Source organism: Rhipicephalus microplus, chromosome 1 (genome assembly GCF_043290135.1).
Source record: "Rhipicephalus microplus isolate Deutch F79 chromosome 1, USDA_Rmic, whole genome shotgun sequence".
In the NCBI taxonomy this organism is placed as follows: domain Eukaryota; kingdom Metazoa; phylum Arthropoda; class Arachnida; order Ixodida; family Ixodidae; genus Rhipicephalus; species Rhipicephalus microplus.
Window position 1 is genome coordinate 10,565,899 of NC_134700.1, and position 14,376 is coordinate 10,580,274.

The 14,376-nt window shown below is 44.6% G+C and overlaps 1 protein-coding gene across 2 annotated transcripts; it reads left to right on the forward strand.

The window, feature by feature from the left end:
- The first annotated feature begins 453 nt into the window (after positions 1-453).
- Positions 454-12,021, forward strand: LOC119178185 (uncharacterized). 2 transcript variants are annotated; one of them, XM_037429373.2, is made up of 2 exons: positions 454-1,263; positions 11,872-12,021. In XM_037429373.2, exons 1-2 carry the CDS (start codon positions 612-614, stop codon positions 11,922-11,924), a joined length of 705 nt encoding a protein of 234 aa, XP_037285270.1. In that variant the 5' UTR covers positions 454-611; the 3' UTR covers positions 11,925-12,021. The 2 variants fall into 2 exon arrangements, with proteins under 2 accessions (XP_037285270.1, XP_037285271.1); XM_037429374.2 differs by having other exon boundaries at positions 456-1,203.
- Positions 12,022-14,376: the final 2,355 nt, after the last annotated feature.

Sequence of the window (14,376 nt, forward strand, 5' to 3'; positions counted from 1 at the left end):
TACCTTGACTTGTTCTAAAGTCTGACCCTCAAAGGAGACACTAAGACTTATATTCCGTGGCTTATTAATGGCAATGGCTGCTGCGCCGCGCGGCGCTGTAGCCATCCCCACACAAAACTGGCTGCTGCGCCGCACGGAAGTGACGTCACAAAAATTGTCATGACATACGTCGTTTCCGATTTAGCGCGTTGTTCGAATTTACCGAATCGTAACGTGGCTCAGCTGGCCAGCAGACGCTCACTTGCTGCTGCTGCTGCTGCTGGAGTACGGCTGGTTGCTGCTTCTGCGAGCTGTCTACAGGCCTTGTTCTGCTACATATTCGCAAGCCTCGAACATCATCTTCATCTAAGCTCAACCGCTTATTTTCACTGCTATTTTATATTTACTAACGTTGTTTATATCCATCCCAATACGTATTTTTGTGATTTTTCGCGTATAGGCTGATTTGGCAGTATCTGTGCGTGGCCCTTTCTTTGGTCATCCGTGTTAACGTGCTTCGTATCTGTGTCGTAGTGCATTTGCGTAGTTGACAGCCGTGTTTTAGATTAAATATTCACTTTCTTGTTTCTTTTTTTTTCATGGTGTAATTCTGAATTGAAAGTGTGCGCAACATGACGCGTGTGTTAGTAGCGGGCGATTCAATGGTGAAATACGTCGACCAGAATTTCCCATCGCGCCGTGGCTTGTCTGTTAGCGTTGCCGCACACAGAGGAATAAGGATTGAGCACTTGCTCTCAATGATTGCTGACAAGCTGGCCAGTTTTGATGTTGTCATTGTACATGTTGGCACGAACAACACTGTTGACAGTGTCAACATGTGCATGGACAAATATCGCCAGCTCGCTCAGGGAATCATCGAAAGCAATCCCACGTTGCATGTAGCTTTTTCTGCCATTCTTCCTCGGGGGCAGAATCGGTACCGCCAAGGGGAAGAACAGTTGTGTGATGTTTGTCATTTGAATGACCACTACAGGAATGTGAATGCCGCACTCGCACAGCTTTGCCTGGAGAGGGGCTTCACTATCCTGGATAGTCTTGTGGACAGCTGGCCTGGATTCCTGAGCAGGGATGGTGTCCACCCCAGCCGGCTTGGCAACAAGGTGCTGGCAGACTTCCTGCACCGTGAGGCCTGTGCCTTGTCCACCCAACTAGAGAGGAGACAGATCCAACAGTCCTACAAGGAGTCCAAGGCATCTGCATGGAGTGGGTGGGCTCGGCAGGAGCACTTTTCCATCAACTTGGAAGTCGATTTTCCAGCACTTGGTATGCATGCAGTTCAATATTCTCCAGCAGTAGGTGGACCTTCCGCTGCACAAGCTCCTGTCTGGAAAACCAGCAGTGCTCTCATGCAGAGACACGACACTGACCAACTGGCCAGTACCATTCATGGTATTGGCTTTACGCTCGTTGGCGGTGTCCGCGTTCTCTGCAAGGGAAGCAAGGCTTGGTGGACCTGGGACAGCCTGCCTTCCCCCATTTTCCATGGCACAAGTGTACCATGCAAGGGAAACACTGGGGAGAGGCCTATTCAGCCAATGATCCCTAGTCGAGGTGCAAGCACCACTTGTGACAGGAAAATAAGGAGAGCCTCACAGGAGCATGAGAGTGCTCTTGTGCGCTCTTCTGTGGGGGAAGAGGAGGCCAGTGCTGGAAAAGCAGCTGTGCCACAGGCTGTCGGCCAGTGTGGCGACAGTGAGTGGAAACTGGTGCAGCCAAAGAAGAGCCGGCGGAAGGCTGCGGCACTGCACAAGCAAGAACAGAGCTCTAAACTGTGTGCAGACAGTGAAGGCAAAGTTCTTGCTGTGACAGCTGCCAAGTCCATCAGGTCCACTTCACCTATGACAGCAGTTGTGAGCCAGAAACAGATTCAGTCTGCTTCTTCCGCTGTCTGTGGTAGAAAGCCTGAAGGACGAGGCAGTGTCTCGCACAACGTCATTCGTGATAGTTTTAAAAAGGTGCAGCGTGTTCCTAGCAAGCAGTTGAAAGACTGCTCAGTTAGTTCCGCGACTCACTGTGAATCTGTCACGAATGACGCTGTGAACGAGGTTTCTGTCTGCAAAAGCCATCTACCAGCACTGACTCGGGATTGCATGCGAATTGAGCGCGATCCTGGCACAGAGGCTGGTGACCCTATGGAAGCTGGGTGCACTGCAGCTGTGCAGTACAAGTATTGTGAGGCTGCTTTGACATCCAGAAGCAGGCCTGTCAGCCCTGGTGCCCAGGCTATTTGTGTAAACACTGGTGCCAACCCAACCGTCCTCAATAACCCAGTAAACACACTATATGGTGGCGGTAGCAAAGTTTATTTAAATGCAACATTTGATAACTTTCCTTCTTTTAAGAAAAGCTTTGATGAGTGGTGCAGGGAGGGCAGGCATGTAGTCATGATAAATAAGAGTAATAAAAGTCCATTCACATCAGAAGATAAGGACTTCGAGTATATTAGGATTAAATATAGCTGCATTCACGGTCGCACAATAAAGCCCAGGGGGATAGGAAAGCGACGAAAGCAAGCTTACAATGGTACTGGCTGTGAAATGGCAGTATCGGTAAGCCTATGTAAATCGCCTACTCTGCACTACAAGATAACTAAACTACAAGCTAAGCATAACCATCCCACAGAATATTATGATTTGTATCCTCAGAAGAGGCTCCTGAATCATGAAGAAAAAGAAGAATTCTTTGACTTAGCTAAATGTAATATTGGCTCAAAGGATTTTAAAAACTTGGTCGAGCAAAAAACTGGTAAGAAAGTAACTACAAAGGACATTAATAATTACAAGCAACGATTTTCTATTCCTATCCGCAATGAGCAGGCTCATGGTGAAATGGTTTTAGAGAAGGTAGAGACCTTGCTAAAAAATAATCCAAACTGGGTTATTCACTATGAAATGAATCAAAATAATAACCTGCAATTCATACTTCTTCAAACAACGCATATGCGTGAGATTTTGGAAAAGTATCCAGAGATTCTATTTATTGATGGAACGTATAAAGTGAATATTGAGGGTTATATTCTTTACTCTATATTAGTTCAAGACGGTCGTGGTCGTGGGAGACGTGTGTGTTATGCCTTCTTACGAAATGAGACGACTGAAATTGTTGAGCCCATGTTCACAAAGTTTGTAGATTTCAACCCATTTGTTGTGTCTGCTTGCAAAGTAGTGATGATTGATAAAGATCTCAATGAACTGCGCATTTTAACCAGTATTCTTCCTAATTCTAACATACTTTTGTGTACGTGGCATGTATTGCATTGTTTCCAGCAAAAGGTTAATGAAAAAGCTAGACAGCAACGTGATCAGTTGCTTCCTCTCTTAAAAAGCTTAGTTTATTCCCCCACTGAGCAAGACTACTTCGATAAGCTTGCTAACCTCCAAGCTATGACTTGCACAGATTTCATTTCTTACTATATGCATAACTGGCACTTGTGTAAGGAAATGTGGGTACATGCATATCGGCAAGCCCTTCCTACATTTGGTAATAATACTAATAATCGCATTGAGTGCCACAATCAAAAGATTAAAAATTATCTCTCTTCAAGCATCAACAGCAGATAACGCAGATGCGAGATGAAATGTCTCAGAGGTTCGACACCCTCGAGGGTAGGGTAGGGCAGCTGGAAAACGTCTCGAAAGACGCCCGACCCGCAGGAGCGAGGCCGGTCAAGAGCAAGCCGTACAGCAGACCACCTGCGGCTGAGAACAGCTGCATAGAAAACTCGAGTAGCCAACATGGCGCCGCCTAATGAATACACGATTTGGCAGTGGAATTGTCGTGGGTTTCGTCGTAAGCGGGGTAACCTGCAGCAATTCGTAAAAACCAAGCAAGCACCAGATGTAATCGCCCTCCAGGAAACTGGTGGGACCGCAAAATTATCAGGATACAAATCATATAGCACTTTAGCTGAAAAAGCAACAGTAACCACACTGATACATCGTAATATAACGGCTGTAGAACACGATACTGGCGTACGCAACATAGACCACGTCCTACTAGAAATTCTCCCGTCTCGAAAAAAGGAGGGAAGCTTGTTTGTGCTGAACGTGTACAGTCCACCACGACAAAAGGTAAAGTTTGGCTCGCTTTTCCGCAAAGTGCTAAACGTAGCGGGCAGACAAGCACTGATCGTCGTGGGCGACTTTAACGCACCACACGCCGCCTGGGGTTACACCATCGAAAACGTTAAAGGCCGCAACCTGTGGAACGACGCGCAGCACGAGGAGCTCACGCTAATAACTAACCCACAAGACCCTACCAGAATGGGGAACAGCGTCAGTAGAGACACCACGCCGGACCTTACATTCATAAGGAATATATCCAACCCTCATTGGACCAACACTAACGTAAATCTAGGCAGCGATCACTACATTGTATGCACAATTTTACAAGCAGGTCCGCGTAAAAAGAAAGGTAGAAAAATAATGTTAACCGAGTGCGACACCTTTCGTAAGATAAGAGAGGACGATGCTACAGAGACCATCGAAGATATACAGAAGTGGACAGACACACTCCAGCGTAGCGTGCAGAAAGCCACCAAACATGTTCCCGAAGAGGCAGGAATGGAAGAAATGGACAGCAAGCTCTTACACATGTGGGAGGCAAAACGCAGCCTGCAAGAGCGCTGGAAAGGTCAAAAGCACAACCGGCGTCTAAGAAAGAGAATCGTCGCGCTCGACAGAGACATAGAAGACTACGCAAATAAGCTGTCCCAGCAGCAGTGGGCAGGCATGTGCACTTTAATGAACAGGCAGTTCGGAATGTCCAAAACTTGGAACATTCTCCGAGGCCTCCTTGATCCAGAAGGCACGAAAACAACACAAAGACAAAACCTGCAAAGGATACTACACAGCTACGCAGGTTCAGAAGCAGAGCTCTTACGCGAGCTACGCCAGACATACGTAGGAGATGCCACAAAGGCGCGACTCCCAGAGTACGAAGGGAAGGATAACGTCGACCTCGACGCCTCCATAACAGTGGCAGAGATTCGATACGAACTCGGACGACTCAATCCCAAGTCCGCCCCTGGTCCCGACGGTATAACAAATAAAACACTTCGCAACTTAGATGACGAATCCGTCACTGCTCTCACAAAGTACATAAACGAATGCTGGGAGAAGGGCGCCATACCCCAGCAATGGAAAACCGCCAAAATCATATTAATACCCAAGCCGGGCAAAAAGCCGCTCATCGGAAATCTCAGGCCCATTTCATTGACGTCCTGCATTGGAAAGCTCATGGAAAAAGTAATTTTAACGCGTCTCGTCAGATACATGGACGACAACGAGCTATACCCACACACCATGATCGGCTTTTGACCAAGACTCTCGACGCAAGACGTCATGTTGCAGCTAAAGAATCAAATCATAGACGCCGAAACGCACACCCTGGATACAAAAGCCATTCTGGGCCTTGACCTGCAGAAGGCATTTGATAACGTCACCCACGAGGCCATATTGCGCAACTTGCAAAACCTACACGTAGGTCGGAGAGTGTACGATTACATAAAAGATTTTCTCACCAACCGTAAAGCTACAATCACGGCCGGGGAAGCGGAATCCGAAGAATTCGTTCTAGGCAACAAGGGAACACCACAAGGTTCGGCTTTCCCCTTTCCTATTCCCACAAGGCTTTCCCCTTTCCTATTCAACGTGGCGATGCTTGGTTTACCCTCAGAGCTGGAACGCGTCGAAGGGCTTCAGCACAGTATCTATGCGGATGACATCACCCTATGGGTGACGGGCGGGAGCGACGGTCACATAGAAGAGATTTTACAACAAGCAGTAAATACGGTAGAGCGATACGTGGAGAACAATGGCCTAAAATGCTCTCCTCAAAAATCGGAGTTATTACTCTACAGACCTACAAGCAGAGGTCGCAAGCGCATTCACGAACGACACAACATCACAATCTTAGCAGGAGGTTACCCAATACCTCAGGTACAACACATAAGAGTTCTGGGACTCCGAATATCCGAGAACGGACATAACGGGAAAGCAATAAAGTTCCTGGATAACAACACCCAACAAACCATTCGAATGATTCGAAGAATCGCCAACAAAAACTACGGCGTGAAAGAACACAACTTAGTGCAGCTCATCCAAGCCTTCGTCGTCAGCCGCATAGTGTATGTGACCCCATACCTCAAGTTGCAAGTGGCGGAAAAACAAAAGATAGAATGCATAATTAAAAAAGCATATAAGCAAGCCCTCGGATTACCGATCACCACGTCTAACGAAAAGTTCGAAGCGTTAGGAATGCATAACACGCTAGACGAACTTATTGAGGCTCATATGATAGCGCAATATGAACGACTCGCGCAAAGCAACACGGGAAGACACATCCTGCACAAACTTGCAATAACGTACGCTGGCCAAAGCGGCAATAAATACGATATCCCAAAAGAAACCAGAGAGCGCATCATAATACCTCCGTTACCCAGAAACATGCACCCCGAACATCACCGGGAGCGGAGGAATGCAAGAGCGAGAGCACTGCACAAGAAGTTTCAACATGACGCGGACGTGGTATATGTAGATGCAGCCGAATATACAGACGGTCGACACATGGCAATAGTCGCTTCAAATCAAGAGGGCCACCTGCTTGCTAGCGGCACCATTAAAACAGGAAATTCGGAAATCGCTGAAGAAACGGCCATAGCGCTGACGCTTGCGTCCACAAGGGCCAGCGTCGTAATCAGTGATTCTAAAACCGCGATTCATAACTTCGCTAACGGAAGGGTCTCGAAAGAGGCGTTAAGAATCTTGAATAACTTTCGCGGAGAGCGCGACGTTTATGTTATATGGACGCCCGCCCACTCCTCCCTCCCGGGCAATGAAACCGCACACACCCTAGCTCGAGAGTTAGCGAGCCGAGCAGGGGCAGGAATGACGCGGAGCCCGCGTGCGGAGAGAGACCGCATGTTCAGTTACAACGAAATTACCAAGCACTACAGATTAGGGAGGCAGCATTACCCGCCACCACACTCCTCATTAAATAAGCAGCAGGCGACAGCGTGGCGCCTATTACAAACAAACACGTTCCCAAACCCAATCGCTTATAATCATTGTTACCCGGACCTCTACTCAGACAGATGTAAACACTGCAATCAGCGGGCGGACCTCAAACACATTATCTGGGCTTGCCCCAACATCGTGAAGGGGCCAAACACATACATGAATACGGAGCAGTGGGAGACCGCGCTGCTAAGCTCAAGCATCGAGGACCAACTACAGGTCATCAGGCAAGCCGAAGATGCCGCTAGGGCCCAAGGACTCCTGGCTGCCATCTAAGGGAGGGGAGTCAACTCCTCTAACACTTGCCGTTTCAATAAAAGTTGTTTCTCTCTCTCTCTCTCTTCAAGCATGCATTTGGTTCAAGCAATAGAAGCATTGGTAGGTTACATTGATAATGATTCTTTATCTCTACAGTTCTCTAAGCTTAAAGAAATGAAGCTGAACCTAAACATAAATGATTTCAATGACCCAATTCAGCTAGAATTGTCCCGTAATTGCACTTCTGAGGCTACAAGTAAAGTACTAGAGCAGTATGAGAAGTTTAAAAATGTAAGTTATCAAGTCACTTCCACTCCTAATTCTTATGTTGTAGTTTCACAAAGATCACAGTACAGTGTTTCATTGTGCTTGGCTTCTTGCACATGTGCTTTTTATAACCAGTACACTCTGCCTTGTGCACATATTTTAGCAGTGCGTGACTTTACTAAGCAAGATCTTTTCGACAAGGCTTGCATACCAGACAGGTGGTGCAAGGATCATTTCCTGAGTGACAGCTGCACAACCACTAGTGCCACACCAGTGGTAACAAGCAGCATTCAGTCACCACCCTGTGTGAAGCTTGACACTGCACAAGAGAAGTATACTTATGCTTATAGGAGTCTTTGCGAAATGTCAAAAACCGTGGCTAACGTATTATCTAATTGTGGTGAGAAGGAGTTAATGGAAAAACTTTCGTCCTGCGAGGCTTTCTTCAGAAATTTAACCACATTTCCTCGTAACCAAACTTCAGCAGCCATAAAGGCTGCACCAGCTCAGTTAGCACAAACTACTGCCACAAGTTATCTTGGGCATTATAACAGTACAAAACTTGTGGTACCTTTGGTTAAAGCAAGAAGGGGGCGGCCAGAAAAAGTGAGAGCTGTCAAGCGTAAATTTTTCCCAAATCAAGTAAAAAAGGTAGGCCTTGCAACTGTTAAAGTAGACATGCTAAATGTCTACAAACGGTATTCTCTTTCAGATGCAGATTTAAATGTTCTGGTACAGGGCACCTCCATATCAGATAGCGTAATCAATGTCGCACAGTATTTAATTCAGAAAAAGTATCCTACTTGTGTCGGCTTTCAAGATGTCTTACTGGGCCGATGTTTACAATTCACTCAAATCAAAGGCCCTTTCGTTCAAATCTTGCATGTTCAGAACCCCAATCATTGGCTTACAGTAACAAATGTTGGTGCGGACAAAAACACAGTCTTCATATATGATTCAATTGATCAAGATACCCCTCCTGACGCTGTTAGGCAAATCTGTCATATTCTAAAATTACAATCGCCAACATTAACCATTCAAACAATGAAGGCACAAAACCAGTGCAACACACTTGACTGTGGCTTGTTTGCAATTGCCAACATGTATTATATAGCGTCAGGCAGAAAACCAGAAACTTTGAACCTTAACCAAGTTATGCTACGCAAACATTTGCTGCAATGCATACAGAATGGTATGATCGAAGACTTTCCTCTCATAAACTCCATGGCTGCTCGCGTACAGCCAAGAGATAGTATTTACAAGTTACATTGTGTCTGCCGGCAACCACAATATAGTGGGGTAGTATTGGACATTACTTGTGCAAGTTGTTCAAGAGGATTTCACGGAGCTTGTCTCGGCTCTTTAGCAGCTAACTTGGACAAAAAAGTATTCGTGTGTTCTCAGTCATGTTTGCTGGTTGCCAAGGAAAAGATACATTCTTCTAATTAATAATAGCATTCCATTTTGGTGTAGACATATGGCAAAATTTCTAAGCATTCTTCATGTCTCCTCCTCTAATTTTTGCTTTTCTTTAAAGGGCCACTCACCGGGTTTGGCGATTTTGAGCTGACAAGTGCAATGCGTACATCGGGAGTTTATGGTCACGTCTGCCAAACATTGCAACTCTATGCGACGCGGAAATGGGTCAAATTTCAAAACGCATGCTTCTCCCCCTTTTTTTTGGGGTCGCGCCCCCAGAGAAGGAGGTTATGATGTGCAAGTATGAATCGCCCTACATACACAGCAGTGCAGTGACGTTGGTCCTATATGTATACGACTGTGCTCTGACGCTGCCAACAGTGGCACGTGACATGACGGAAATTATTTAACGTGACATGCGTAGTTAATGTAATTTGTTGCTTGAAGAAATTAATAAAACTTGGGATACATATTGAGACGCAATAGAAGAATGTGTTTGTCTTTTGCATTTTTTCCCCGTGAATTGCAACGAGATGCCGAGCTAATGTGCTGGCGTTTCGCATGCGTTTGTGTCTCCGCGGTTACTGCATCAAGCAGACTCCTGTCCTGGAAAAGAAATTAATGGTCCTGCGCATTCGAGCACTCATTATGCTCATCTTTTCAACCGCATCAAAGCCAGCGTTTCCAAACAATGTCGCAAAAACAGGCAGTAGACACAATACAATGCCGGTCAACAAAAAAACACCGCTCGCGCGCTCGAGGGTTGGGCTTGTTTGAGCACGTCATGTGCACGTGACCTCTTGGTTGGATGCTGGAGAGGGTAGGAAAGAGATTTGGTTTGTGAAGGCTACACGGGGGAGTGGCAAGGGTTTTGAGCTTGCCTCCTTTCATCCTTGTTTCCTGCTGTTAAAAAAAGAAGAAACTGTTTTCTCAGCTCGTAATGAACCTATTGAAAAACTTTTTGTGGTATAATGCTCTCCGTTAGATACACAACTTCCACAGTTTGTTATGGGACCTGGTGAGTGGCCCTTTAAGGACTGACTTCAGGGATCGAAAGTATGAAGTTAGGCATGTTGGTAATGCATAACGGATCACATAGCACAAAAATTTGACCCAGGACAAGAGAAGGAACAAACACGAGTGCTCACTTCCAAGAAGATTTACCTTGAAGAGCAAACACATATATACTCCTGAAATGTGAAAATCAGGCAAATCATTCAAGACGCCCACAACTGCCATGCGCAAATAAATATCTTACATTTTCAAAAAAGACAATTTGACAAAGCCCGAGACATAGTGCTGATGCAGTTCAGCTCTAGTCTACAAATCCTCTTTGCCTCGATAATTTCTCTTGTCATTTTATTTGTTGTTTTTTCTTCCAGCAATAATGATGTCCCGCAAAATCATTTTGCAGCCACACGTGCTGCAATGAACACCCTTGTAACCTCAAGAATGGTCGCAATCATTTCTTGGCCTTGCACTGCAGCAGGTGTGGCTCCAAACCACTTTTGTGTGACACCATTATCATTGGGAAAAAAAACTACAAGAGAAATTGTCGTGGCGAAAAAGATTTGTAGACTAGAGCTGAACTGCATCAGTACTTTCTCTCACTCTGTCTCTAGGGATTTGTCAAAACGAATTGTCTTTCCTGAGGATGTAAGATTTTCGTGCATGGCAGTTGTGGGCTTTTTGAATGATTTGTCTATTTTTTGCATTTCAAGAGTATATATGTTTGCTCTTCAAGATAAATCTTGTTGGAGGTGAGCACTCGTCTTTGTTCCTTCTCTTGTTCTGGGTCAAATTTTCACAATATGTGATGAGTTAACTTTCTGCATGCACCACCTTATTTTTTTTCCTTGTTGTAAGCTAGTGGTGGAGCGTTAACTAGAAGTACATAAAAACATTGCCAAATGTATGTTACCCCAACGAACCAAATTCCTTTGTTGAGGCAATCCTTTCTATGGCATTCCTTCTTTATTGACTTCTCATCACGTCAAACCTCAAACCTGTCTCTTTCATAAAAGTTCTAGAACTAGTTCTTGCTTTGTTTTGTTTTTTTTTTGCCAAAAGTAGAAAAACTTCCCTTCGTTGAGCAAATTTTCCTGAACTAAAATATATTCATATCTAATGCACGGAATGAAAAATAAAAAACAAGAAAATTTATAGGCTGATCACTAAATGTCAATTGAATAAGGATTTCGGAAATAATACCATGAATGGCACACAACAAATAATCATGCATGCAGCCTTTTACCATGTGCAGCTGTAAACTGCAAACAAAAAGTATCGGATATTGTATATGATTTGCTTTTTTTTCTTTTCAGCAACAGTAACTTGCCCTTTAAGAGAAAAATATGAATATGAAATTTTCAAAAATAGTCATTTTTGAAAACCTATCAATATATCAAAATGATTTAGTTGATTCATGATTATGCAAGCAGTTCTTGCATGTCTGTGGCACTGGGATTGTTAATGTAGGCAGGCTGAGTTTGTAATGTACTAAAGCCTCAGCATTTTAGTGTTATATTACAATATAACATTCAAATATTTTATGAATTCAACTATGAAATTTGCTCACAATGAGTTTGCTACAAATTAAGCAACCAAAGTCTGTGTATATATTGCCCACATTAACGTCACACTGCCACAAGTCTCTAGGCGGAGCCTGACTGCTACAGAGCGCGTTCTCGGGTGGCGGATAGAGAAAAGTCTTGCAATGAAGTGATGCTAAGCAGCTTCTAAGAATAAACAAGACTGGCACTTGTGCCCGCGGACCAACAGGCAGAAAATACATATGACAACAGGAGTCTTTTCACTGCTGTGGTGGGCAAGTTGAAAGTTTCAGGTGCCATTTTTTAAACTCTTTGATTTATCTGTTGTTTTTTTCGTCTGTTTTCTTCATCTTGTACAGGTCCAGTACATTGTGGACTCACCCTGTTGTCAAGTCATCAGGAAGTTGGATGATGCTGTCTTCTTCTAGCTAAATTATGCAACTACTAAGAAGGGGATCAGAATTCTATTTTGTAGCAGTTATTTTACAAATAAATGTTAGTAAAATTTTTCTTGGTTGTAGTAGTGTCATTGTGTACTCACGGACCATAACATTACATAAGACAGGAATTCAAGTGCACAGCAAAAAAGTGCTGCTATGAGCACCTGTTATCAACATCAGCTGGTCCTTCTTAATTTTGGTCTTTTAATTATCGCACATCGAGTAGCCGCAATTGCTTGGTTTACAGGCTGAGAGAAAATTTAGCTCCCTTTCTTACACGCCAAAGGTTGCTTGCAGTGAAACAGCGTTGTCAGCATTTTGATAGATACTTTGAAAATGAACGTGAAAACGACGGAGGGACAAGACAAAGGCGAAGTACTGAGTCTTTCTAATCTCGTGTCTCCGTCGTGTTCGTGGGCGTTTTCCAAAAATGCATAGTTTCCAACTCGACCTTACTGATATATTGTGAAAACTTTATGAAAACATGAATCCCCGAAGTTAAGTATAAAACTTTCACATAGAATGCATCACTTCTAGCGTCAACAGTTGAGCTATTACAAAACTTTGATAAGTCGCAATGCACGTAAAAGCAAGTATGGTCAAGCTTCACTGCCTTGTGAAAGCACTGCGGTAAAGCCAGGGTGAGCAGAAGATCATTACATGATACGAAATGAACGCATGCACAGGCCACTTGTGCGTCAAACAAATATAAGCATTTGCGACTGCTCAGGCCAAGTATGCATCTTGGCGAGTCCTTTTCAAACAGACAAAAAGACAATTACCAAAAGATGATTAAGCTTCACTGCATAGAAAAAGCACTGTGGTAAAGCCAGCCTGAGCAGAAGAGCATTACATGATACGAAATGAACGCATGCACAAGCCACTTGTGCATCAAACAAATATAAGCATTTGCGACTGCTCAGGCCAAACATGCATCTTGGCACGTCCGTTTCAGGCAAACAAAAGGACGAATACCAAACTATGATCAAGCTTCACTGCATGAAAAAAGCACTGTGGTAAAGCCAGCGTGAGCAGAAGAGCATTGCATGATACGAAATGAACGCATGCACAGGCCACTTGTGCATCAAACAAAAATAAGCATTTGCGACTGCTCAGGCCAAGTATGCATCTTGGCGAGTCCTTTTCAAACAGACAAAAAGACAATTACCAAAAGATGATTAAGCTTCACTGCATTGCGAAAGCATTGCGGTAAAGCCTATAAGTAAATGATGTGCAGCAATCAAAGGATATATGCCTTATTCGTCGTACGCACCTGTTGGTGTATTAAAGCTGCTCACATTTGACAGGCTATTATGTGAGTGAGAGGCAATACCTGATGTGATAATAGCTGTTACATTTCTTTAATTGCTCACTTTGGGAACTATAGCTGGTTGATCGCAAGTTGAATTTGCATGAGTCCTTGAGTAACTTAGCCACGTGCCATCTTCGCACATGATGTCTTAGCTGTCACCGAGTTATATAGATAGACTGACGTGGCGTGGCTTTGATTGCGCGCGCAGTGCTGTTTAGGTTAACTGCTGCAGATGGGGAACAAATATTTAAAATCTCGTAGTACGCGATGCATTTGGTAAGGCATGCAGGGCTTATTCCTAATGTACGGCTCCTGCTTACGAGCTGCACAGTCTGCGATCTGCGCCGATAGACAAACTGATGGTGGAAGAAAAATTGCTCTCTCCCACTAAAGGGAACCATGCATACGTGTGAAGCAGCAGGCGCTAACGCTTACACAGGCGGCGCCGTGGACGCTGGCTCTCATCGTGGCGTTGCGCAGGAGATCAACCTGGGGACGAGGCGCTAAGCACGCAGTGATGGACCAGTGTTTCTTTTTGTAACATGCCAATCACTGCTAATGGGTGAGAGACACAAGACTCTTATTAAATGCAGAGACCCTCAGTACCTTTTTAACTAAGTATAACGCGCACTCTGCTCATTTTTATTATTCAACAACGCACAAGAGAAATCTATCACCAGCACTACCTTGGAGGTCAATATCCAGTGCCTAATACGGGGTGGCCAGTGAACGGTTGGGCAGTGCTAGCAGTCATTTTTTTTTTTTTATCAAGGAACTCGCTATCAGATGCTGCTTGCGTCGGTGGTGCGAGTCGAGAGAAGGGGGAGTGTAGGAGAAAAGAGAGACGGGGAGGGGACGCGCATGCGCAGCAAGGGTGGTCACGCCGCACACAGCATTGAACTCGACCATAACACGCTTGGCATCTAAAGTGGCCTTAGTGTACGAGAGAAAATTGCTGGATCTGCAGTCGAAGATTTTCCGCCAAAGAAATGTAGGCTGCAGACTCTAGATCACATTACCGGCTGCCATTTGGTTCAGCACATTAAAAGTATCAGTTAATTTACATAGAGCATACTACGAACTATAGCTACATGTACTTTATAAATGTTCCC

Coding starts and splice junctions, on each gene's coding strand:
- LOC119178185 (XM_037429373.2), top strand. CDS start 612: ATGACGCGTGTGTTAGTAGCGGGCGATTCAATGGTGAAATACGTCGAC. Junction 1,264..11,871: donor AGTCGATTTTCCAGCACTTG/GTATGCATGCAG, acceptor CATCTTGTACAG/GTCCAGTACATTGTGGACTC.